At 39.6% G+C, this 27,732-nt stretch overlaps 1 protein-coding gene across 2 annotated transcripts; it reads right to left on the reverse strand.

Annotated features, from left to right (window-relative positions):
• Window positions 1-27,732, reverse strand: cntn2 (contactin 2). 2 transcript variants are annotated; one of them, XM_081607484.1, is made up of 23 exons: window positions 27,391-27,732; window positions 23,799-23,924; window positions 22,454-22,592; window positions 21,123-21,295; window positions 20,870-20,965; window positions 20,072-20,284; window positions 19,214-19,316; window positions 17,793-17,974; window positions 17,511-17,647; window positions 17,095-17,224; window positions 16,691-16,841; window positions 16,037-16,164; window positions 15,019-15,194; window positions 13,187-13,307; window positions 12,263-12,421; window positions 11,010-11,159; window positions 10,469-10,539; window positions 8,710-8,944; window positions 7,296-7,408; window positions 5,661-5,847; window positions 4,813-4,925; window positions 4,345-4,513; window positions 1-3,370 (listed from the first exon to the last, which is right to left on the reverse strand). In XM_081607484.1, the coding sequence occupies exons 2-23, from the start codon at window positions 23,851-23,853 to the stop codon at window positions 3,270-3,272; spliced, it is 3,102 nt and encodes a 1,033-aa protein (XP_081463610.1). In that variant the 5' UTR covers window positions 23,854-23,924; window positions 27,391-27,732; the 3' UTR covers window positions 1-3,269. The 2 variants fall into 2 exon arrangements, with proteins under 2 accessions (XP_081463610.1, XP_008408497.1); XM_008410275.3 differs by having other exon boundaries at window positions 22,454-22,595; window positions 27,391-27,730.

Below are 27,732 nucleotides of genomic sequence, written 5' to 3' on the forward strand. Positions count from 1 at the left end.
TATAATTCCAATGTGTTTATTTAAAAACAGCTTTACATGTAGCAATCTTCTTGCACCTTCCATTCAGTTACAATACAAATAATAAAAAAAATAATAAAAAAAAAAAAGACCCAAAGGCAAAATAAGCCAGAACTGATTCAAGCTCGTGTCTGTTTGGCCAACGCTACCATATATGGTCACATATCCTTATGGCTCTGCACTGAACACTGAAGGCATAAAAAAAAGAAAACACTGTACAGAGTATAAAGCACAACGACACACACCATAAACTACATTCAGTGGTTCTGACAACTGCTGTGTAATGCTTTACATTTGGGAGTGGAAGACAGAGCAGACGTTAGAAGTCGTGTATAAACAGGTTATGTATTTCATAAGCTCTTCTGGATGAGCGGTTGAATGACAGGTCACATTGCCTCAGAGTACAGCCCAAATTAAAAATTGAAAGACAAAATGGCAACCTACTGTCTTGAGAAAATGTAAGCACTAAGAGGAATATAGACTATATATGTCAAGAAAAAAAATCAGTTTTCCCATTTTTTTCCAGCTAATATAGAAAATGTTTCCCAGGTTTTAAATTCACACTGACTGCTGAAGATAACCAACAGCAACATTACACCAATAATGTGTAATTATTGGTGTAATTATTATTACACCAATAATAATAATAATTAACCCTGTGAGAAAATTCACCAACCTAAGCTAGGGTTAACCCTAACCCTAAGCTAGGGTTAATCCTAACCCTAGCTTAGGGTTAGGGTAAACCCTAACCCTAAGCTGACTACAGAAAACGTTTCCTGATACATCACAAACTAACTGACTCAAAGTCATAAAACTGTAACACAAAACATGTTGAAATGATCAAATAAAGCATTTGCATGTACAATCAAGTAGTCTATTATCCAACCACCAGCAAAGTAAACAAGTCTGGTCGTCAAAGCCATTTAAATACAAAGACGTTCGTGGATTTAGGCACAACTCAACGATAAATTAAAGGTTTGCCCTCAAAGCTGACAAAAAGGTGACATTTCTACCTTTTTTTGTATTTGATTTAAATATTAATTCTGCAGTCTTACTTCCTTCCTTCACTATATAAAGACTGCAGGCTGACAGCAGGTCAGACTCACAAAATCACCTGTGTAGTTTAAGTCTAACTAGGACTTCATCTAGATTTTGATGGAAACATTTACACCATGCTAATTTTCTTGTAAGTGCTTCAGTCTTCACTTGAAGAGACCCGAGTTTTGCTGACTGCTTCAGGTGAGAGCTTAGTGGTACAAACAGGCTGTTCTACAACTTCCTGCCTGTTTATGGACTCGGATCAGAGGCCAGTTGGCACAGAGTATTACTAGTGATAACTGCCGTTTATTCAAATGATAAAATCAGCAAAACGTTTTGGATCATAATTATTTGATTGGACATACATGACTCAACTGAAGCAGAATTGCAGCTTTAAATTAAAACTAGACATTTTCACATCTGCACTATGCATTGATGTGTTGATAAATAGGTTATAACAGCATTTTCCAGTCAGTTCAGAAGTTACAGAACAGCAACTCTGAGAATTTCCATTCAAGTCAAGTAGTGTCCAAACTGGCAAAACTAAACTTCAGATGAGTCACTAAATTCATGAAATAAAAAAAGAAAAAACTGTTTAATGTGATTTTTTTTGTTTCTTCTTCTTTCATCTTTTCAACAATAAAGAAACTTTTATAAAAAATGAATGTAATTGAAGATCTAAATCTTAAAAAGGACTTTGAACTGTTATGTAAGAAGAACAGGCGATTTTCAATTTTTGGGGTGGAGTGGGCACAAATGGCCCCCCAGCCACACTTTGGACACCCCTGAACTAAATCCTGCATAAATAATAAAAGATAGTGCAAACACTTTGACAAAAAAAAAAAAAGTGCAAATAAAAAAATTTGTTCTTGGCAAAACAAGAAATATATAAATAAAAATCAACACATTGAAATAAATAAGGCAAAAATAAGAAGAAAGAAATAAAAATAACAGCAAGAACCTCTAGAAACAACAGAAGGCGGCGGGTGTTCTGGAGGCTCGGTGGGATCTGGGAACTGCAGAGGGTCAGACGTGTTGCGTCAGCGCCGGTGGCCTGACCACGGCACTAATACTAACAACTCTTTCATCTCTCCCTGATTAGCCTTATCGGCAAAAAATGATCGGCAATAAACACATCAAACATGAACGTTTTTTACACTGCAGGCACATATTCTATCAATGATAAAAGGAGCGGACGTGCTCTGCCGCCTGCTGCGGTTACAACAGAGACACAAACACAAACAGAGCGAGTCAGCTTAAAGGTCCGTCTGATTGTTGCGGTCAGAGCAAATGGCAGAAAGGACATTTCTTTTTCTAATCTACCGTTGCGGGAACTTACGTTGTTTTGAAGGCGTCAACTTTTTTTTTAACCTAAAGACATAAAACCTATTTTCTGTATTTAACACTTGCTACTTTGAGATAATCTGAAAAACGAGCACAACAGAAACAAATCATTTTCTTCTGCAGTGCTGAGGCACTAACCTGGCGGCTACAGTGGTTTGTTACACAAAACTCTTTTCTGTTTCATCAGAGTACAAAATTCTGATTTTCTTGGTTTTAGAATGACCACGATAGTTTTAGAGCTAACCGCCCCAGCTATCTAATCATCCTCCCTAAAATATCTGTGAATGCAGAGTGAAACCGTGTTAACCCCAGAATGCCATGCTCATTAGGGCAAAAAGTAAAAAAAAAAGTATATCGAAAGAAAAACAATAGACAGCATTTTAAAAGCTTCAACTCAACTTTAACCAGATTAAAGTGGGTGCTTAGTCCCTGGTTTTGCAGAAACAATTAAGACCCTCCTCTCTAAAGACGGAGTTGCAGCAGGTGGAGACGAGGGGATGGAGGGAACAACATGCAGCTTTCATTCCGTCGGGTTACGCTGCTCCATGCACGTCCAGGAAAACGGGAAGACAGTGAGACCTGACATGCAGAAAACAACTGCGGCAGATGAAAGGCTTTTTTTTGCCAAATTAAACGACGTAGATATAGCTGCTCTTAGAGTGAATGTCAGATCACACATCTAGAAGCTAACAATGCTAACCATCCACTCACTCAGTTCTGTTTGCACCTTAAGAGCTGATGTTCATGAAGAACCCAGGAGTGGTAAGTTCTGGTTCCCTCCACTGCACTGAGATGTTAAAACTGTTATTATAAGGAATGAAATCTAAAGTCCACCTGGAGCCTTCGCTTCACTAACAGTAACAGACGGATCACAGCAGGCTGAAGGCCAAGAGAACCGGGCCAATGGCCATGTGGAGGAGGGAGCTGGTCAGGGCAGAGGAGGCGTCCTTCTGCACCATCATTCCGGTTCCTGTGAAATGGAGAGAGAGAGCAGCACGGCTCAGTGTAGGTCAAAGTGTTTTTCTGAGTCAGTGGGGCTGAATGGAGGAAAGAATCTCAGCTTTTTGGTTTAAACTGAAGTGATCAGTCTCACACAGATGGGTGTGCGTACAGTCAACTGTTCTTAAGTTGTTTTTCTTTTTGTATTTTGACTTGCCAAAAGTACAATGGACAAAAGTTAGAAGCTAAAAACTGGTGCAAATAGGCCTGTTACAAGAAGAAATTCTGCTGGATGATAAATTGTCCCAGATGTTATTGTGATATGTGGTAATATTGTTGTTTTCAGACCATTTTCAAGTAGCATAATGGTTATGACAAAGCAATGCAAGAACACATTCTCAAAGATCAATAAACTTTAAATTCTAATTAAAATTTAGCACAAACAATACAACAGAAATATCAAATAAAATGAATTATGATGAGTCTATAAACAAAATTGTCCTTTGAAAAATGGGATAATTGAGACCAAAGCACCAGAGTGAAGAGTTTTATCATTTAAATTTTTGACAGAAAGAGAGAAAAGAGACAAATGATAAATCCTCCAAGTGGAAACTATTGAGTTTGTTTTAATTTATTATGTGATTATTTGATTTATTGCTGTCCATTTCTGTTTTTTTAACATGTTGTGTGTTAGTGTGGCTCTCAGCGTTGTTGTTTGAATACCACTGAGAAATCAAACAGAATTACTCTCATAAGCAGTTAAGAGTGTTACAAATGATATGTATATACATCTAAAAAAATGTCATTCAAATTTGCGTTTAGTTTATTTCAAACGTAAAGGACACAGATATGATATAAAAAGGAGAAAAAAAGAAGAAAGATGGGGAAAACAGTTTAAAGGGGAAATAGAAGAGTGGATGTTCATGGTAACTTCTTCTGCTTCCTCTAATAATCTCATTTAACTTCTCAATAGTGAAAGATGTGACTCAGGCTGTCACATCTTACCAGAGTCCTGGGACACGATGACCTCATGAGACGGTCCGTCTCCGCCCTCGCCCCATGTCCGAATCTCCAGCAGTGCGTAGCCGTAGTCTTTAGTTAGCGGCAGAGTGAATGACGTCTTCGACTTGTCCAGAAACTTCATTACAGTCTGGTCATCATGTCTGTACAGAATCTGAAAAATAGCAACGCAAGCAGCTCTTAAAAAGCTTTAAAAAAAAAAACAAAAAAACAAGCAACATTAGGTTTCATAAGGAAACAGAGAGGCAGGAACCTCAACAGAATGCATCCAGAAAGTCTCCTGGAATAAAGATTTACTGTCGTTACACAGACAGGAGAGCATTTCAGAAACCGAAGATTTACATAAAAGTACATCTAACCAAAATGGAAGAAATTCCTTTGTCCTGTTGTTGTTTTGAGCTGCAGCTGAGGTCAGTGCTGACCGCTTAGACTTCCTATGTTCAGAGAACTGACCTTATAGCCCAACACGGCTGACTCGTTGTGCATCGCTGTCACATGACTCCACTTCAGCGTTACTTCAGAGCCTTTGGTTTCAGTCGACACGTTGCCCGGAGGACGATTGGGAGCTGAAATTGAAGGACGGGCATTAAAAATATTAGATACAAAATACTAAAATGAACTAAGGCAGGTTTAGAAAACGGTAAAAAGAATCCAGTTTTCTGATATGCATCGACAAAGTTAAGAAAATGAACATGTTGGGCTGCATTTGCACAGAGATTCAGATTTAGAGGATCGGATGCCATTTTGTTGGTATCAGTTCATAACATATATATATATATATATATATATATATATATATATAGACTGTCATCACAATTAGTTTTACAGTTCTATACAATTTTTATTGTTACTAATTATAATTGCTTTGTCTTTTCAATGCTAAAAAAACATGCACAAAGCAACGGGTTTTGGGGGGTTTTTGGCTGACTTGGTTGGGATTGTTCTCTAGTTTCATTTTCAATTAAACTTTTTTCATTTTGTTGAAAAAGCAACCAAGAAGGGCTGAAAATGGTGTATTGTATTTCTGCTTCTTTTTTTTTTATGCACTATATCTCCAAGAGTGTTGATGGGTGTATATATGTGCAATAAGAATTGTGTATTATAATTTGTTTGTTTGGCTGTAATAAAAAAGATTAAAAAAAAAAAAAGCTAACTGCAGGAAGCTGAAATACTAAAGCGAACAGAGTTACTGTCTGCTGGATTTTCATAAAGTCACTTTGTGAAAGCCTAAACGAGCTCTCCAGGGCTGAGTGGTGTTGGATAGGAACGCGTGCGTTGCCAGGGGAGAACTGTGGCCGTACGTGGTTTCCTGGTGGTGACGGCAGTGCGAGGCGACGGAGGCCCCGTGCCGGCGCTGTTGTACGCCAGAACGGCCACATTGTACCGAGTGCTCGGTCGAAGGCCGGACACCCGGGCTGTAGGCTGTAGCCCGGCCGTCCTGACCCGGTCCGCGGCCGCCTCTCTCTCGTGCTGCCGCCAGTATCGGATCTGAGGACAAACACCGAACGCAGACACTTAGGTTTCCTCTACCCCTTCATTCGTAGTTTTATTTTTTCCAGTCTTCGCACTGCAACAACACAAAGCCTTACGCAGTATTTTTGGTCTAGTTTCCAGTGCAAACATCTTAATACACCTGAAATAAGACAAAACTAACTCATAAGTCATTTTCCAGTAAGATACAGGAGCTCATTTCAGTAAATAATTCCTAAATATTGATGAAAACATTCCAGTTCCAATGGCAAATTATTTTACTAATAAGAATTTTTTTTCAGTGCTATAAGTTAAACAATCTGCCAATGGAACAAATGCTTCATTGATATTAACAAATAGTTTATTTAAACAAACTTCTGTCTCTTGCTGAAAAGTTACTTGTAAGTTAGTTTTGTCTTATTTAAAGTATAAGATATTTGCGCTAGAAACTTGACCAAAAATGTTGGGTGGAATTTTGTACTTTTGCAGTGCGCATGTAATGACCAGCTGAGGTTGACAAACAGGAAAATAAAAACTGATTGTTATAATTATATAAACCAGTAATCAGCTGCTGACATCAGCTTTTCTGTCACTAATAAAAAATTGCCTTTGCTCTGAACTGGACTGAAATCAGAAAAGCTGATAATGTGAGCCTGGATTACATCAAATTGGAGTAATAAACAATCAGTCCACCTTTTACAATAGGTCAAAGCAATTCTATATGCATAAGCAGCAATGAAAAAGCTGTCTGAGAGAACAGATAGTGATTTATCCATTAATATAAACCAAGCTGCTGGCTCTGTCATCATCAACTTTCCTTTCATAGAAATTCCACCAGATTACCAGAAACTGAAAAGGTTCATACCACTAGCGGAACAAGTCAGCATCGGGGCGGGCGGCGCGGCCAATGACCGGGCCCCTCACGTGTATCACCTGTGCTGCTGGAAACGGTGGAGCGGTGGGGGGTGCGGTTTGGGTCACGTTTCTCATTTCATTTTTACCCAGGAAGCACATTGGCTAAACCGTGAGTCAAATAGTCACTGGGACTGACTACTATATATTCCATTGAGGGACAGTAACTTTAGCATTACATACACCTTTCTGAACAGGCGAGGGCACACTTTCTCCTTCTATAATCAGACATTAAAGCGACTTGAAACCATTCCTCCCTCCCTGGCACCTCCAGACCCGGGCCCCCATGGGCACCCATCCGGGCCCAGGCCCCCACTATAGCTCCGCGCCTGGTTCATACAAACAAATGCATATATTTGGTCACCAAATCCACCTCGGTTTTCTGATGCTGCCCTGACTGGACAACCTGTTAACCATAAAACCACTTCAACTATTTGGTACAGGTTTCTGTGCTTTGTGAGCTGGTTTTCCCATCAAAACACAGAGTAACATATTTACAAAAATGACCATGGCATTTGATTTGCAGCCATGTTAGTGTGAGTGAAGCTGCTTACCTCATATCCTCTTAGGATGCCGTTGCTAAGCGGCTGGATGGGTTCCCATGACACCTGGATCTCAAAGGCCGACAGTGCTGTGGCATTGATGCCTGAAGGTCTCACAGTTGGCTCTACAGAGGGGCGACAAACTTCATAAAGCAAACTAAATTGTAATATACCAACTAATGTTCCACAAGGGTCAAGACTTGACCTGGCCTTTCTGTCCAATTTACTAATAAAGCAGCTAAATCTGGTGTGATTTCACGTATACAGTTCTATGTTGATGACACAATTCTCTACTTGTATCCTCCAACAACTTCAACTTAGTCTCAGGACAATCCTTTTGAAATCTTCAGATAAATACCTTTAAGACCAAAGTCATGTGGGTTGGTATAAACAAACAAATAACATAAAATGCCGTCTGCAATCAGCTATCGGTACTGTTGATGGGACTCCTTTAGAAAAGGTTCCTGAATGTCTAAATCTGGGAGTCTGTCTAGACTATACTCTGTTTTTTTTTTAAAATACATTGAAAGTTTGCAGGCTAAGATCAAATCAATCTGCAAACTTAATTTTGTTATCAGTTCCTAAAACTTTGTAACAGGCTTGTTGTCCTTTAAGTCTGCTGGAGGAAATCCAGAGACCAGACACACTCATCTCCTCAGATAACAAGGAGATAATTGGTTTATTGGGTTCTTTTATGTTTATGTCGTCTAGTTGTGTAATTTTAAATTATGCTTAATGTTTAAAATTAAGCATTATTTAAAATGTTTAATTTTAAACATTAAGTTTAAAATTAACTTAATGTTTAAGTAAATGTTAACATTAACTTAAACATTAAGTTAATGTTAAACTTAATGTTTAACATTTAGTTAAACATTAAGTTCTCCTTTTGACGGAGAACTCATTTTGAGTTCTCTGTCAAAAGGAGGGTGACGGAGAACTCCTTCTCCGTCACCCTCCTTTTGCCACAGTTAAGAAACCAATTTCTTCTGGATAAATAAAGGTCTTATTTTTATTTACAAACTGACAAAACATGTAAATATGTGACGGTTGTGCCAAGGTTGTGGCTGCTCTCTAGTGGTGGAAGAGAACATTGGAGACAATGTCAAACCATTTCAATGTGTAAAGGGGGCGGGGGATTTTCCTACTCGTCTTACAGTGGGGAGTTTCTGTGAGCAGCTATGGCAGGGATGTAAAAAGTGTGGCCCGGGAGCCATTTGTGGTCCTTTGACAATACCGGTGTGAATGTTTTTTTCCCCTCAAAATGATCTCACTGCATATATTAAGAGCCCAACTTCGAATGCATTTAATCACACTTTAAATTAGATCTATTGATAATCTCAAATGATCAAACATTGCAAGAATTCGTAAAAATATGATCGGTGAGGGTTCAAAGCTGAGCTGAACTGGAGAGAAGTGAAAGACTCGCCTTCCTCTGCAGAGTAGACGTCTGAGAGCTGGCTGAACGGACCTTCACCTCTGCGGTTGTACGCTTTGATCTTTACTTCAAAAGGAGTGTAAGGCGTCAGGCTTTCATTGTAGTAGACGTAGCGAGAGGACTCCACATGCAGGATTTGCACCTCCGACCACAGCGGCGTGTCTTTCTTCCTGAAGGCCAGAATGTAGCCAAAGCCGTCCCCGTTCTGGTACTCCCTGGCCATGGGCTGGGCGATTCAGGACAAACCAAGAACAAGAAGGGCAAAGTGTCAGTGCTGGAGTTGTTGTTGTTAGCGTTACCAGCCTGTCCATCCCATCCGGTGAATCATCATGTGCCAACCACGGTTGGATGGGTTCCCATGACACCTGATCAGTAACCTAGAGCAGTGTTCCTCAAACTTTTTCAGCCTGAGGACCCCTTGACCCATTTCACAAACCCTCATGGACCATCTGACTCGAAACCACCCCACAAAAACACAACATCTTAACATATACAACCTTAAATTGAAATATTAGTCTCTTAACTCATTTATTGTAGTTTTTTTTGTTCATCCTAATAAGAAAGGAAATGTGTAAATGGGGCTGGCCACAACAGAGTCATGAACACATCTATCCAGGGTCTTTTGGAGTTATTTACAGATTCTGAAAGTGTGGATTCAAAACTTTCCAATTGTGTGAAATACATGGAAATCAGAAAAGAAGAAGTTGTTCTTTACTACCAATGTTGTATGCATTAATAACATTTTGGGGCTATCTGTAATTTAGAAACAAAATAAAAGAAAAAGTAAATTGAGTTATTTTGGTAGAAACAAATATCCTCTTCTGCACCATTAAATATAAAAATTATCCACCATTTTCAGTCAATTGTATTTTTCTATTGTATTTATTTTATAGATTAAATTCTTTTTAAGTAAATAAAAAAATAACTAGCTGTTGACATGAGAACAGAGCATTATGAGCAAGAAAAGTCGGAAAACATAGAACAGTTCTGACCAACTGAGACTCGTTCATAAGAATCGAATGGCTCATGAACGTCACACCAATACTCTCAGCACGCATGGCTTGGCTTCCTCCGATCATACAGTATTCCTGGCGTTGTTATCTCTCCAGTGGTAACTTCAGTCTTTCTTTTGAGTGACCCGGTTTTAAGCCATCCATCCATTTTCTTACACCCTTGTCCCTTAGTGGAGTCAGGAGGGGTGCTGGTGCCCATCTCCAGCTAACGTTCCGGGCAAGATGCGGGGTCACCCTGGACAGGTCGCCAGTCTGTCGCAGGGCAACACAGAGACACACAGGACACACAACCATGCACACACACTCACACCTAGGGGCAATTTGGAGAGACCAATTAACCTGACAGTCATGTTTTTGGACTGTGGGAGGAAATCGGAGTACCCAGAGAAAACCCACCATGCACAGGGAGATCATGCAAACTCCATGCAGAAAGACCGGGAATCGAACCCAGAACCTTCTTGCTGCAAGGCAACAGCTCTACCAACTGCGCCACTGTGCAGCCCGTTTTGAGTCAGCAGACCACAGTTTGATAATGACCTGACCTAGATGAACCCTGTAAGTTCTACTCCGTTCACAGATATTATCAGTAAATCCTTTATGGAAGAAAAAATAAAGTATCGTTATAAAACTTGGTTTTGTTGCAGAGCAGCACGCTACTGTGAATGTGAAAATGCCACATGAATAATAAGACAGTGTGCTGTCATGGACAGCACAAAAGCTGGAGACCAGCTACTCACAGTCCAGGTAACAATCAGTTCATTGCGGTTTCCTCCCCCTCCACCGAGTCCACTTGGGGCCACCGTAGGAGCTGTGATCCAAACATGAAAACACAAAACACAAGGTGTGAAACCTCTGTCTGTTAAATAGTTAAAGCATTTAAAGGGGGAGTAGCCTTGGAAACAAAATATTTCCTAACATTTGCAGAAGTTAAGAACTGCACAGTTCTGGTCCTCCGACTTAATGAAGTGTAGAAAAATACTTCAATAAATTGATGTAATTTATTTCCTCACAAGCTCTAGGTGAGCAACTAACAGCCTCAATATCTCTAATAAGTCGGCTTCAATGGTTTTAAAACCATAAAACACAAACACAACTCTTGAGTCTTTACTCAAACGTTAAACACATTCATTTTGTATCATAATTATTTATTAAGCTCAATCATTTTTCAAGGGTTTGGTTAGGCAGCTCTAGAGAAATTCATTTACAGCAAAAATGACTGCGTTGAAACGGTTGCCAGGGCGACGGTGTGAGACTGGGGGTCTCTTTTTGGGACGTTACCTGCTTGCTTTGTGCGGATGACGTGGGACGGCATGCTGGGCTCCCCGCTGCCCAGAATGTTGCTGGCGATGACCTGGAATTCATAATCCATCCAGGGAATCAATCCGGTCACCCGCGCCGACTCGGCGTTCCCCTCGATGTTTGCTGGTTCTGGTGAGAACATTAAAGGCACCTGGGTTTATTTCTATGGATTGATTCTGTCCTTTACGGAGTATATCGAATAATGAGGTGGAACACAGAAAGAAATGTCAAGATTTTGTTGTTTTAAAGAACATTACGATTACATTTGGACTCTCATTAAATAACCACAAACAACGTTTCTGCTTTTACATTTCTCACCCCACCTGAATAGCAACTGGGCCGTATCATATAATTCGTGATAATACCAATATCGCAATAAAATACATTTTATCGCCATGTGCTGATGACACGTAGGCTAAAAATCAAAACACAGACAGTCAGTTGTTCCTTCACTGGAAATGTCCGGGACAGACGGTGGAAATGAAAATGATCATTAGGAAGCCCGTTCACGTTTTTACTGTTTGCAGGGTTTTTTTTGTTGTTTTTTTTAATGTGACATATTTTCTTGAGCATTTTTAACAGGAACACATCCTTTTAAAAACACTAAACAAGATTCTTAGTTTTGCACATATTGTTTGCATTTTACAAAAAAAAAAAACATGGAGGGAAAAACAGTTTTGAACATCTTGTAAAGCTCTGTTGAACCACAACGGTTTGCTTAACTTGTGTGTTTAAGTTTTTAATTTCCATTTGGTAGGACTTGGCTTTTTTTTGTTGTCCAAATGGATTCGTTTTCTACCTGTGTGCCATCACATTTGTCTAAAATGTCAACGTGTTAAGTGTTGTGACACTTTGTACGCTCATGTCTTAAATTAAATGATGTGGCTTATTACTTGTTACCTTGTCAATTCCACTCTATCGTGCAAAGTAATAATTTTTACTGAACGTTCGGCACTTGATGATCTCTCTATTCACACTGTAGATGTTCAATGGTAATTGTCAGCTAGAGTTTGGAAGCTAAAACCTTACATTTTGTTCATATGCTATACATTACAGAACTAAAGTCCCTTGGTGCTACATTGTAGCTGTTAATAATAGAGTGGAGAGGTTCTGAATGTGAGAGGACGATAAATCACTCAACAAAATTAGACTAACTCACTTCCTGGTTCAAAAAGTGAGTTTGCACATGACGTCATTTTGCCCCTTGGACCAAACGCCACGACATCACACACCTGTCATCATCTTCCTCCACTCTGTCGAGAGAGACGATCGACCCATTATGACGTATTTGCCGATGGGACTGTGGTTGTCATAGCCACGGCTCCATTTGAGTTCCACCGACGTCTCGGCCACGTTCTTCACCAGCAGACCACCGGGTGGTCCTGGGGGTCCTGGGCACCAAAGCAGCACATTGTGTCCACAGTATTCACATGAATCAGTCAGAAGCTGGGCTTTGACTCCACGCCTCAAATCAAATCAACATGGTTAGCGATTTTTCTCTGCAGCTGAAGAAATTCAGCAGCAGATGCAAAAAATAATAACTTGTATCACATAAATGGAAGTGAATTATTTATGAATTACTTAACACCAGTAGATGTGACGGGCCACATGGCTGTGAGTTTAGAGTTTAAACTGCAAACATAAAGGTGCTAAAACATCAGCGATGAACCAATAAACCCGTCACAATCAACTTCATGATAAATTAAAACGAGCTTGATCATTTCCATGCTGATCATTAATATTTTTCTAGCAGCAGTTTTGTTTACAGATAAATGGTCCATTTTATTTGTGGACTTGGATGTGTGTGGGATTTGATTTGTTTTATTTTGGATATTTAAAATGTCCTCCAGTTCCAGTGAGAAGTGTTCCTTACAACGTGAATGTGTATTGATGTTGAGAGGGTGAACATCAATATATCACTTTGAAAATGTCTAATTTCCCCACATTTTCAACATCGTTAAACATTCCAACTCTGTTCAGTAGCAGCTAAAAAGGTCGATATCAGTGGAACTTTGAATGATTTAATAATAATATTATATATATATATATATATATATATATATATATATATATATATATATATATATATATATTCTCTCTACTCCCATTTTCTGTCTAAAAACGAAGCAGGTGTCAGAAGCTTTGATGTTACTCACCTCGCACAACCAGTTTAGCAGAAGAAGCAGCGCTGTCCACCACAGTCTGAGCTGTGCAGGTAAATACTCCGGCCTGACTCAGCTGAGCGTTTACAATAAGCAGGTCGCCGATGTTTTCCTTCTGAAAGGACAGAGGGACAGACGGAATACCGCGGGAATTAGGTTCCGCTCCGCCGACGGAAAACAATCTGCGAAGTCAGAAGTCACTAGCGGCGTTTCCATTAACCGTATAATTGCGCAAATTGGAATTACAAAAATAAATCCTGTTAATGGAAACACGGCGATTTCGGGGGGAAAAAAAACTCGTTTTTTGTTTTTCTAATTTTCGGCGCTAGAACGAGGTGGTTTTTCATCTGTATCGCGTCACATGAGTCACGTGATCAATAGCCCAATAGTTGCTAGCTACAGGCGGAAGAGACGAAGAAAAAGACAGGAAGTAGCTGGAGCATGGATGATATGTTTTTAATGACTTATCTCGTGAACAAGTTTATTAGGGCGACTGTGGCTCTGTGGGTAGAGTAGTCGTTTTCAGAAGGTTGCATCAGAAGGTTGCATGTTCAATTCCAGCTTCCTCCTGCCACATGTCGACGTGCCCCTGGGCAAGGCACTTAACCCCAAGTTGCCTACCGAGCTGCGTATCGGTGCATAAATGTGTGAGCGTTTGTGAGTGCGAATGGGAGAATGTGGCTCTAGTGTAAAGCGCTTTGAGTGGTCAAAATGATCGGATAAAGCGCTATATAAGTTCAGTTCATTGCGCAACTCACAGTGGTGGCAGTTACAAAATCTTGGAGGGCGCGAGAGGAGACGAAGAGGGGCGACTCGATATTATCGGAATATATCAGAAAAGTTTCGTGCACATCTGTAGCGGAAAACGCAGCTACTGGTGCACTTAGAGCATCTGCCTGTAAGAGAACATTAAAATATTTCAGTACAAATGAATGAAATAAGAAACTAATCGGATGTAGCGTCTCCTGTAAAGGTTATTTGCTGTAAAAGCATTCTATTTTAGTCACATGCAGCTGATGTATAGTGTAATTTTATTCTTATTCATAGACGGGCTGAAAATAGATCAGTGCTGAAAACGCTGACTGTGCTGTGAATTCCAGGTGTGGTATAACAGAAATCAGCAGCAGAGTATAAGGTAGAATACGTTTTCTTCGCAATTTCTCTACGTCATCATCTTCAACTATGATCATAGATAAGACTGTCAAGCAATTAATCAATTACATGATTAATTAAAATGTTAATTCAATATTTTTCATTCTGATGATTCATATTTTTTTAAGGGGAATTTGGTTTAGAGACTTCGTAATCCGTTTTTTATGGTTTCAGTTGCGTGTAGCTTTCCTTTTTTTAATTGTGTTTGGTTGCTTTATTTGGGATATTTAATAAAATGTCTTCCAGTTCCAGTGTGAAGTGTTCTTAACAAAATTAATGTTTATTATGTGTTTATGGGGACAAACCTGAATTATTATGTCATTACAAATAGATTTCTTGAAAATTGCCTGAAAACAATAACATTATCGTTTATCACAATAATTTCTAGGGAAATTTATCATCTAGTAAAATGTATCATGACAGGCTGAGGTGTACTTGGATTATTATGCCGTTGTCATCATATCAGTTAAAAATGGGGTCAAAATGACAGTATTGTTATGAATTACAATCATTTTTGGGACAATTATCGTCCGATAAAGTCTGTTATCGTGACAGGCCTAAATCTGGATCATAAAGGAATGACGTCCCACAGCAGACTGAAATGTCCGTCTACAATCAGGACTTCAGGCTGTGCCACAGGGATAAGGTATGAGGCTCTGGGTCACAGCGCTCACCGCCTCCACCCGCTGGTACGGCCCAGCCCAGTTCTCCAGGTCCAGCAGAACCCCATTGAGGGCCCAGGTGAAGGTCAAGTCCATGGTGGGGTCATGGGAGGCGTGGCACTGCAGCGTCACGTTCTCCCCCTGGTTGATGTCAGCGTTGGAGGGAGCCAGTGTGATTTTGGTGGCATCTGCAAGTTAAATACATGTCTGTAAATATTAAGAGATAACATTTAGCTGGGCAAAGCGCACGTGGTAGAGATTCTCTCTTTAGGGATCGTTAGTTATCTTCTCGTTCCTGAGAGCGAAAGCTGGGACAGACGGCAATACAGAAAGAAGAGCGGCATAGAAACAACTGTTAAGCCAAACCTGGTTGGCATTTTAATCTGCAAAATAATAAAATAATCAAGGTATATGTAAATAACGGAGCCTTACACAGATGTTTCCTAAACTTTCCAATATTTTTGCAAATATATTCTGTGCAAACTATGAAAATCAAGGACTTGATTTTCATACAGTCATCAACACAGTATGCCAATTGTCAGCAGTTAATATTTACATTGAACAAGTCCTGTGTTAACTATAAAGTCACTCAGAAAGGAGGAGGCCATTTCTCAAAATGAAACAGAAAAAGAAGCCAGATTAGAGATTGAATAAATGCACTTAGGAAAAAACACAGCAACATTTTTTGAATCGAGCTTTGTGGTCAGATAAAGCTAATGTTGAAATGTTTGGTCAACATTTGGTCACAGATCACAAATGAGTCATCATGATCTGTTGACTATGACAACAAAGTGTTTTTCTTACACAACAGGAAGCGTCTGATTAGCACCTGAAGTCTCACATGCTACCTGAACTATAGCCCTTGATATAGCAGCAGAGTTCAAACCATCTCTTCCAGTCCATCAATGATAATGGACAACATTAGATCTGCGGCAAACAAACTGGATGAACTTCAAGTGGCAACAGGGACCCAGCCAGAGTGCAGAGGATGCAGTGTTAGGTTTCACTGAGATGTGAAGCCACAGTTTACCTCTAACAGACAGGTGTCCGGTGCTGTTGGCTTTGCCCAGGTAGTTCTCAGCAAAGCAGGTGTATTTTCCTTCATCTGCCCGGCTGATGTTGTAGATCCACAGCGTGCCATCTGGAGTTACTGTGATCCTGGGAGGAGACAGACGGGAGGCGTAAAACAAAACAGAAACACACAGCCGGCTAACCAGAGCTCTGCTAACAGATATAAACACTGTTTTATGCCTTATTTTCATATCATCTGTTTATTGGTGAATTAAAAAAAAAAAAGACGTTTCTTTTTTTATTTATTATGAAATTTTAATGTCTGACAATATGTAGATTTTTCATATCTGACTTGATTTAGCATAAGATCAACTGATTTTCTGATGATTAGCAGAGTGTGGCAGTGTGAGCAGGAGATGGTTCTGTCCTATAATATGCAGAATAAGTGACAGCTCTGAGGAAACCAGCACCGATTCTAAAAAACACAACGACTCTTTATATAATACTCCGCTGAAGGCACCAAAATCTGCCTTCAGCATTATGATGTTAAGTACTTTGTGAGAGGTTGTTGTGGAATGTCAAAGAAAAAAAAATTTAAATCTCAGAAATGTTTGTCTTTCTTCTGCCTGGGAGCAACAATGCATGTTTTCCTGTTTCTGCTACAGTCTGGTACCTGCTGCTGTTGGTCAGAAGCTCCGTCCCTCGGCTCCAGAACAGGATGGGCTTCGGTGCCGCGCGAGGGCGACACTCGATCACCACCTGGCCGCCTCTGGCTGCCGGGATCAGCTTCCTCACCGGATTCAGCCTGAAATCTGGAGCCTGGACTGGAACAGGGACACGGCATGCAGGAAGTCAGAACGCAGTGTCATGACATAAAATAGTTTTCCTGGAACGGTAAGTTGTTTCTCTGCCATCAGCACATTATGCAACAAGTACAGTAGGTTGACTGACAGCTCTGAGACCCTCCTCCTGGCTCTGATTGGGTGTTTCTGACTGGCATAAAAACCTTCAGAAATTCCTTATCGGTTTGTCGGAGTGTGCAGTTAAAAATGTCTCAGACTGCACTGCCTCTCTTACCTTGGACCCTCAGCTCGGCAGATGAATAAATCGTGCCGTGTTTGTTCTCAGCCACACACTGGTACATCCCTGAATCCTCCAGGGCCAGGTTGCTGATTTTCAGATGCGCTCCGTTCACCGTCACCCGATCCTTTTTCCCGACACGAAGCATGAACCAAATAACGTAAGAGAAAGAGTGAAGTAACTGTCAGTACTGTCTTCAACTGAACAGCAAAGCGACCAAGCAAGAGCTCGTTTAGTTACAGAGCAGCTGTAGTCCTGATCAATCAATCCTAATGTAGCTGTAAATTATTTAAAACTAGAATTTCACCATGGAAGTTTGATGTAAAATCAGGACTTTATGAGCTCAGAAACAAAATATCTAAAACAGGATATCTAAAGGAGCAGAGATGATCAACAGAGCTTCTGTGTGTTACCTGTGTGGTGAGAAACAATCCGTTGCGTATCCAGCGGACAGCCGGTCGAGGTTTTCCAGCAGCTAAGCAGCTCCAGTGAAGTTCTGAGCTGATCTCCACCTCCGAGTCGCTCATCACCTGCAACCACTCCGGCTGAGCTGCAGGGATGGAGAGAGAGAGAGAGAGAGAGAGAGAGAGAGAGAGAGAGAGAGAGAGAGAGAGAGAGAGAGAGAGGCTGGTCAAACAAAGACAAGACAACCCAGATGAATGGCGTATTTCACTACAATCCTCTCTGCTTGGCACCTTGCACAATGATGCGTCCCTGGTATGTGTCACGTCCTTCTGAGTTGTAGGCTTCACACTCATAAATTCCCTCGTCGTCAAAAGAGAGTTCAGGTAGGGTGAGGGTGTGACTCTGTGAGGAGGAGCCTGTTTTGGACGGCATTAAACCGTCAACCTTCCTCCACCGAAGCTTCGGGACTGGACTGAAAAATACAAAAGAATTTAGACATACTTACACTCAGAAAAACAACAAATCAGTGAGTCGTGAATGACTGCTCAGTCACTGGAGCGATGGCAAGTGAGTCTGGAACCCAGACAAAGAGCTTTACAGGACATCAAAGGAAAGACAACAAGAAAGCAGCACTGATATGTGGTCATTTCCTTAAGAGTGCAATAACACTTAGAAACATCACATACGATGTCAAAACACCAGTAATAAAGAAAACTTTATATCCAAATTGAGTCTTTACCCTCGTGCTTCAAAAAGGGAAATCTGTGTCAATCTGTGATCAAAATGTTTTCAGTCCCGATTTAAAGGAACCAACAGTTTCTGCATAACTCAGATTTTTCAGTGACGATGTTCCAGAGTGGAGGAGCGACGGAGACTCGCCTTATTTAGGTCTGGTCCTGAAAATGCTGAGCAAGCAGGTCTCTGATACGACAGATCCTACTGTACAGATTTACTTTCACAAGAGGAGAATTACTCCTTGTGAACAAAGTAATTCTCTATATATGAATTTTTTTCTAAATAAAAAAAATTCTGATTTATATGAACAGAGGTCCTATGTGTTATATATATATATATATATGTCTTTCTATATATAAAAACATTAGCTAAAATCCATTTTACCACATTTTTGATAATATGCTGTTGCCTGATTTAATTTATCTTTTACCACAACTGCAATAATCTAAGCACCCTTAGATAAAAACAAGCTCCAGATTTATTGTTTTTAAGTTAAACATTTAATGTGTTAAAGATAATCTGAGTGCTTACTTTCAATCTCTTTTTGAATTTAGAAATTGATCAAGTATATTTATATTATCATCTTATTTCTTTCTTTCCCTTCTTTCTTAATTGAAGTTTATTAGTGTAATTACAATTTTAATGACTTGCACTGACATAATATAGCCTATACACCAGTATAGCGTTGAGATATAAGGTTACAGAAATTTTGAGAATAATTGTATTTCCATTTTAAAATATGCAAAGTATATATATATATATTCTTGTCCCATGTGCAGTGTGCAAATTTGGCTTCCTAAAAAAGAGAATCATATTGTACCATGTTTTGAATAAGTCATGTATTTTTACAGACTCTTTGCTTTTAGCAACCCTTTGATCAAGTTCTGCTTTAAATAAAGTTAGAGGTAAGTTGAGTTAAAAATGTCTCCATTACAGCTTTTCTAGAATATGTTCTAATTTCTTGTTGCAAGCTTACTTTCCGTTCGCAAAGCATTCCAATTGGGCAGTGTGTCCAGCGAGGGCGTAAGTCTCCGCTGGGAAGCGCAGCCTAATGCTTGGTGCTGACCTCCTGGGATTGGCTGACAAAGAAAAGAAAACCTGATCATTTAATGGTGCAGAATTAGGTTTCGACATCTAAATATTATCAAGTTCTTAAAAATCACTATAAATATGAACAGACATAAAACATAAAGCTCTGAAAAAGCTTTATTGTGATTCTAACCTTCCTGTCGGTATAAATGTTCTTTATACCAACAGACTTTCTCAAAACTGAGACAAAGATGTTCTGCTATCTGATTTCTCAGAACCAAACGTCCAGACTCCACTTTGGACGCCAATTCGTTGGTAGTGGAAAAGTGGCAAATATCAAAACTTCATCATCAAACTGGACTCAAAATAAAAGTTCTATGTCAGTCAAAAGTCTTACATACCAAGTGGTACATATTTATACTGAATCCTTTCTTATAGTTTGAGAGTGGAATTTTCAACCAATCCAGTCTGATGTAAGTTACCCTGGACTCTTAATGCGACTTTTGTAAAATTTCAACAGCTGTAAAATTTCAACACATGGCTATATGGCTGTTGAAAATATATATTTTTATGTCAGGTGATCAGCTTCACAGGACAAAGTGGCTGGTTGTGTTGCACACGCACTCAAGCATGCACACACACACACACACACACACACACACACACACACACACACACACACGCACACACAAACGCACACACCTGATGCATACATTCTGATAAAAATGCATACTTGAATCCTAAAACTGGGGAAAAAAACAGAATTATTCCACCACAGTAGCAGAAAGACATCCGGTGACCTTACCATCTGGCATTACAGTGAGCAGGCTGCCCTTGCTAAAAGTGCTTTTGGTGCTGATGTCCAGATTGATGGTAGTAAAGCAGAAGTAGTTCCCAGTGTCATTTAACTCTGCTTTGGCCAAGTACAGGTTCCCAGTGACCTGCGACACAAACCAGCGTCCGTCGTCCTTTCTGATGAAGTTGGGAAACTCATTGAAATACCAGCGATAGGACAGAGCTGCAGAAGACAAAGAGGCGATATACGGTGAAAGATGTCGCAATCAGGAATTACACTGATCACTCATGTGGGGTTCTGGTTACAGAGAGTTGCATGTTAAGGGCATTTCAGCTGTTACTTGCGCTTATTCCCAAGAATTTTAATGTTTTTACCCAATAGCTTTAACCTACAGCTGATTTTTCAGACACATACCATCTAATATACTCTTTCATGGATCCAATAAAAAGAATTTCAAAATGTATTTTTATGTTAGAACTTAAAAACGTGACTTCGTACTAGTACAGTTGCTTTCTGATGACTTGCTAGGGTCAAAGGGTACTTTGCAGATGGTGATTTACGTCACACATAAATGGGTAATAAGACATATTCAAGTTGTCATGGTGATATCAAACGGGGCTCACAGGTTTGCATTTCCACTAAGAAAGTAAAAAAAAAAGATGACATTTTACAAAAACAGGGATAATGTCCAGTTTACTTTATATTCCAACAGACACTTTATTACAGTGTTGAATACATAAGGTTACATTAGTATTACTTGCTGAGTGTTGGCAGCATTATGCTGAAGCACTGCAGCAAAGGTGCTACCTGGGTAATGTGGGGGCGGCTGACAGGCCAGGAAAGTGCCGGCGCCCTCATACACGGTCTGTGAAGTCCTGCTGTCAGGAGGGAAGTCATGAAGGTCTGAAGAAAGATGAAAACGCAGAGATGAAGGTGGAAATATCAAACACCAAAGACTGCTGACACATGGAGGGCTTAAAGGAGGAATAATGCTTTAAAATCATGAAGATTTGGTGCCAAATTAAACAAAGAGCAACTTATCCAGAAAGGTCCGACTCACAGCCAAACTTGAGATTAGCAGCTCGGCTGATGATCGTCCCACACGGGTTCTTAGCCAGACACTGGTACGATCCGGTATCTTGGGAATTGTCAGGGCTGCTGATCACCAGGCTGCCAGCCACCAGAGTGTACCGGCTCAACCCCAGCTCCAGGACTGTGCCGTTCAGTTTCCACCTGCAGGGTCAGAGTCAACGGAATAAAAACAAACCGAACAGAAGACACTGATTTTACTTTATGTGGGCCACTGGTCAATTTCTTCTCCAAGATGTAAATTGGTGGTGTGCTTTACTAGCTGCATGTCTGTTGACCATATAGTTGTGCAATTTGACATTTGAAAAATAAAGTTGCTTAGTGGAAACACGGCAATTTCGGAAAAAAACTCATTTTTAGTCAAAAGTTTTAGCACTGAGATGAGGCGAGTTTTTTTTTGGTCATATAAAATCGTTTTCTTTCACAAAACTGCATTGGAAATACATTTTTTGTATCACACGACCACATGATTAACAACCGAATGTTTCTACTGACGCAAACCATGAAGAAGAAGATGACAGGAAGTAATTAGAGGATCATAATGGTTTTTTAATGAGTTACGTGCAAACAAACTTATTGTGATTTTTGTTTAAAGGAAACACTGCAATTGTGACATTGTGTTTTGTTATATTAGCTGAATAGTGACAAAGTTTTGCACACATTTGTAATGGAAACGCAGCTCCTCTCTGACATCAACTAGTTCTCCATACAGATGTATAAAAGTTGGACTGCATCTAAATAAAACTTGTTTAGAGCCACAAATGGTACATTAACTTTGGAAAGAAGAACATAGTTTTTTAGAAATAGACTTTATAGGAAATGTTTCTACTTTTAAGTTTTGACATAAAAAAAAAAAAACTTTTTAAAAAGATGTAGGATATATTTCCTTCGATTGGATGCCGATACTTCAACAAATTAAGTACGGCAAAAGGATACAATTTAAATTTATGGTAAAATACCTTTAAATATCTTGTAAAAGCACTAAATATCCTGCTCTGAACCACTGCATATTGTTATTTGGATGAAACCTCAATAACAGTAAATGTGAAGCGTTCTGGTTATTAATTTGCTGAAATGTTTTCAGTCACTCCATAATTACACACTTTTTGGGTTAGTAAGTATAGTTACGGTAAGAAAATATGTCCGATGTGTTGGTCATGCATAAACACAGTTAAAATGAAACCAAAAATAAATGGAAGTCAACACAGTCTTAATATGAGTAGAAACACTAATTTGTATTTGTGTGTGTGTGTGCGTGCGTGCGTGCGGGTGTGTGTGCGTGCGCGTGTGTGTGTTACCCACGAGTAGGTTGCAGGTGGACTGGCTCTCGCCTGACAGCTCAGAGTTATTTTGCCTTCAGTCAAGCCCTCTGGGTAAATTAAGCTGCTTGGCTGCTCTTCAAACACTGGTCCTCTGTCGTGACCCGACACACACACGTTTCCTACTGGAAGCCAGATTTCAAGGAGGACAAGGTGGATCAGAAACATCTCCACATTTTGCTTTATTGTGCAATATTAATAATGTAAAAAAAAAAAAAAAAAAAAAAAAAGCTAGTTCGCATGAGTGAGATGTTTTCCAGAGGAAACTTCTTACTCGCCTTAATCTTTGCGGTGAGGTACTCAAACATTGCCTCGTTTTATTATATAAAATCAGAATTACAAATGTTAAAATTTTTGGTGTAGATGTATTATTATCACTATTAGGAATAAATCACCAGTGGTGTTGTTGGTAATGACAAGTATAAGACCCAAAAATGATATGAATGAAGAAAGGTTAGGACAGGAGAAAACATCCAAACGGAAAACATGCATCTTGTTTCTTCTGCTAAAAATGACCTTCATTACTTTGCATGCAACAAATGCATCTCACAAAGGAAGCTAAATGTTTTTATCAGTAGCAGTATGACCTTAGAGTCCTTTACTTTTATCTCTTGACTTACAGTAAAAGTTGTAATTCATGAGATAAAAGTTATTTTTAAAGTTTCATGCTGTGGCATAAGGCTATTTTAATGCTTTTGTGTCACAATAATTAATTTTCATCACTTTTGTTCCTAAATCTACAACTTGTCCCATGAGCAATGTGGTTGTTAAATGTAGACTTACAGGGTATTAACTTGACTTTGTTGTCTTTCATTTTTAAATGCCTAAAAATTGACGTTTTAAATCTTTGGCATTTTAGAACCGATTTCAGAACAACTCCAGTTCAACATGAATTTAAAACCTAATATTTATTTCTGAACATGCATTCTGCCAGAAAGTCAAAAACAAACAAAAAAACTGATGTGTAAAACTGTAAAATTAAAACTGCACTGTTTAATATTTATTAACCTTTTGTCCTTTAGAAGATGCTACAAAGTAGATAGTCTAGAAACCAAACGTTTTTCTTTTGTCCTGCTTAACCAGATCGGGACATTTTTCAGGACTGTGTAGGAACCATAAAAACATTCATATTTTTTGGAACATGGAGAGTGATGAAACTCTCCATATTTAATTGTCACTGCGATGACCATTGCGATCATTGCAATAAATACCTCCAAACGGTGCGTTAAGGTTTCAGGAGTGTATTAGTCATTGCTGCTCATGTGTGTGTTTGTCAGCAGAAACATTAATCTGTCTAATAACTCAGAGGCATGAAAATTGAAACTTACCAGCTGCCTTCAGAGCGGCAGAACTGAGGAAAAGCAAACCCAACCAAACGTCCATCCTCTGGATCCAACTGGGTCACAATCAGCAGAGAAATCTCCTCCTTCCAGGAAGGACTGCCCGCTCTGTGCCTGAGCAGAAATGATGACAAAAAATACTTTCATAAAAACCCCAACAACGTGGAATCCCAGTTACCGCTATGTGAATGCAACCAAATAAAGCACAAATACACTGAGCAATTTTTACACAACTGTAGCAAAACATCATCTGAAAATCTGACTTTAAAACTGACTCAGAGATTGCACTGAAAACAGAAAACAGGTAATCCACTTTTTAAAAAATGAGTTTGTTACAAGTAATACAATCAAGTTTACTCAAGTGAATATATTAAGTTCATTAAGTTGTCATGTCAAACAAACGTAAACAAATTAAGTTTGACAATCTCCGATTACACGTCTCAAATCAACTCAGATTTTTTTAAACAGCCTTTACAGTCAAAATGGATTTCTGCAAAAATAAAGGCAACTAAATACACAAAATGAATGAATGCATAAATATTCACCACTTCAAGTCAGTATGTAGTAGACGCACCATTGGCTGAAATCACAGCAGAGTGTGTAGGGGCAAATAAATGTACATAAAATGGACAGGTCATCACTCCTGTCCTGACTGTCTGTGACCTTCAAACAGTCTCTGGTCGTCTACTAAAGCAATCTTGGCTTTCCGTTCAGGCTGCGGCTTTATGTCATAAGTAAATATCTATCGCATCAGGGATTATTTTGCCGTATCAGAATCAGAATTTTATTTATTGGCCGAGATGATGAGAACGAACGAAGAATTCGATTTCCGTTTAACAAGAGCTCGAGACGTCAATAAACTTTAGGGGAAATACACTGAGGACAGAGGAAGGAAAATGTGGTTCTTCAGCAGCAGGAACACACTCCAACAGCAGGGACCATCAGTTGTTTAGCTTCCTTCAACTCCTCAGAAATATGAGTTTGAGGAATTTTAAAGCAATGAGTCCCTTTGAACAAGAAGAAACAGAACCAAGCAGAGTTTGGGTTGAGTGTAAAGTTGGGTATGAGGGGCATTGCTGTACACACGGTCACTATGGAAAGATACTGCTAGACATCCGTCCTTGGTCAGGTTAATATTCATTTAGATGAGTTTCATTTGTTTTTATTCTTAAAGCATGATTAGCTCATAAAAACTCTTCTTCTGGTGACATTCCTGCTGATATTTTCTGTGCAGTCTGTTTACTTACTAGCAGCTATTTTTGGCAATAGCTTGGTTTTGTCAAAAAAGTCTTTAAGGCCTTGTAACATGTAATGATTCATTTACTTGATGTTTCTACTATCCGTGTCATTGAAATCATCACATAAGAAAAAGATTCGGTGACATTTATTTCTTGGTTTGTGTCTTTTTCTACAGCAGCAATATAATCTAGAACTTTTCCTTAAGAGGAAAACTCAAAAATCTAAAGCGTTAGTGTGGAGTAGATGTAGCGGGGGAGTCAAAGTCGTTTTCATTTTGGGACATATTAAGATCATGAATGTTCTCAAAGGGTCGGTTATTGTGCCAGGGCGTATTAATAAAACCCATTACCAAACTGTTGAAATATTAATAAAAAGTTATCTCTGCGGTGCATTCAACAAGTATTATTAAATAATATTGAACATCTTTTCCCAATGATGAAATTTGGCAACACAGAGATAAAAACTGCTGATCAGTTTGATTGATAAAATAATATTCAAGCACACAAGTGTTATGTTGAAGGTTCTATGTATGTGGTCCTCCAGTGCACTGGTGGTTGGCCCGTAGGGGGCGCTGGGGCATCATCCTGCCATATGTGGAGAGGGGGAAAAATATATAAAAATGATCCATAAACATTATTTTTTTAAAACTAACTGTACTATTAAAACCATTTTTTCTATATAGTGCATGTCTAAATGTAACCTGAGTTATTTCCCCCACTGACTCATTTAACATGGAGTTTCCCAAACAGACTTTAGCCCATCATGTTTGGTTGCTCAGGAGAAAAAATAAACATTTGGCCAATCAGCATCATTTCTTTGGGCCTATTTGAATTTCACCCCTGCCACAGAAGTTCCTAGAAAGTTTTGTATTGCTGTTGTTATAGAGTTAATGATGGCATTGATGGGAGTTGGAGAGGAAACTTTGACCAGATTCTCCATCCTGAATGACAATGGAAAGGATTTTCACTTATAGCTACGGCTTCTGTTTTATTAGTTCTAACTGCCATTTTGTACTGCTCTTTTCCACCTCTTGTTTGTTCAGATTTAAACTTCTAGGCAATTATACACCAGTTTGACATTTTCCACTGTTTTGAATCTGATTGTTGACACTGATTCTGTGAATAAATACTGGATATCTTGCAAGTTAGTGAAAAGACCTTTTTACTTTTAGCTAATTGAACAATATTATGTAATTGTTCTGGAGTAGGAAGAGAAATCTACTGGCATATCAACCGAACTAAGGTTTTTTTCACCAGCTGCTTTAGCGAGATTTGGCCCCGGGGCCTCGAGTTTGACACATGAGATACAGGAGGTGGAACAAGGGAAGAGAAGAGTAAGGAAGAAGATGGAAATAGAAAGGACGAGAAAGACGATTTTCTACTAGAGAATCCCATGGATGGGGGTCCATAGAAGAGTAAGGACTGGAAACCCCACAGAATCAAACTGCAACCCACTGTGTGTTCTATCTTTCTGCCAGAACCATCGACACAAAGCCCAGCACAGCTGCGCTTTTGAAGACGTTCTGAATTAGCCAACATAATATGGACCGTGTCAAACTCCCTCTAATACTTTTACTATTTATTTCTCCTCGTAACATCAGCTCTGAATAGGCCCGTCACAATAGCAAATGTTGCTGAACGATAAATTGTCCCAGAAATCATTGCGATACACGATAACGCTGAATTTGAGTTTCAAGTCATCTCTTTCGGATAAATGAAAATTCGCCCTCTCAAAGACTAATAAACTTTAATTCTGTACAGAAAACTCCACTCTGCAAATGGAAGATATTTTAAATATCCAAAATAAAACACAACGAAAAGTAATAAACGAATCTCACATAACCGAAACCACCAAATAAAACGGATTATGATAAATTGCCCTTCAAAAAATATTAATCGTCTGGATGGAAATTGTCGAGCTCAATTTAATTTATCACTGATAAATTAATTATTGCACTGATTAATTACTTACTGCAGGCTTAATTCTGAGGTACTATAACGACTTTGCTGCCTAATACATCCCGACCGCTAATATGTGCCATAATCAAGCGATCATGTGTGAGATTAACTTTTATCTCTCGGTGGTCATTATACTTTGCCTGATCTGCGCAGAGGGACCAGCCTAGCAGCCTCAGCCTATGAGGACGCTGGAAATGGAGCATGGACTCGTCAGGTTTGTCTGCAGGAAGCTCTGCTCGATGGAAATGAATAAGCTGATGTGTTATTGTGTAAACCCCTGGCTTCATACCGCAGAGCAAGAAAAAAAAAAAAGAACCAGCATCCCGGAGGGGAAGATGGTCTGGAACGAACCGGGGAGGGGATGGTGCTGTAAGGTTGTTTACCTTTTCCAAGATGCTCTGCTTGGAGCGGCGATGCGGAGCTGCGGAGCTGCGGAGGGAGCTCCGACGGAGGTCGCTGGAACGTTAGACGGAGGGCGGCTGGCCGGCCGGCCGGGCTGGCTGTCCTCCGCGCTCTCCTCCCGGGCTCGGTCCTCGTCGCTACCGTTGCTTCTTCTCTGCCAGTGGAGCCCCGTTCCGCCGCTGCTCTCTACCTCTGTCTGATCACTTCCCTCAGTGTCATCCCTCCTTTCTTTGAATCGCGTTCTTGTCCCATCACTGTAGTCAAGTTTGCGGAAATTCAACAACTTCCGGTCTGTTATCGCGCACAAAAATCTGCAGTACGGC

This window comes from Poecilia reticulata, chromosome 5, assembly GCF_904066995.2.
Source record: "Poecilia reticulata chromosome 5, P_reticulata-male-v2, whole genome shotgun sequence".
Lineage (NCBI taxonomy): Eukaryota > Metazoa > Chordata > Actinopteri > Cyprinodontiformes > Poeciliidae > Poecilia > Poecilia reticulata.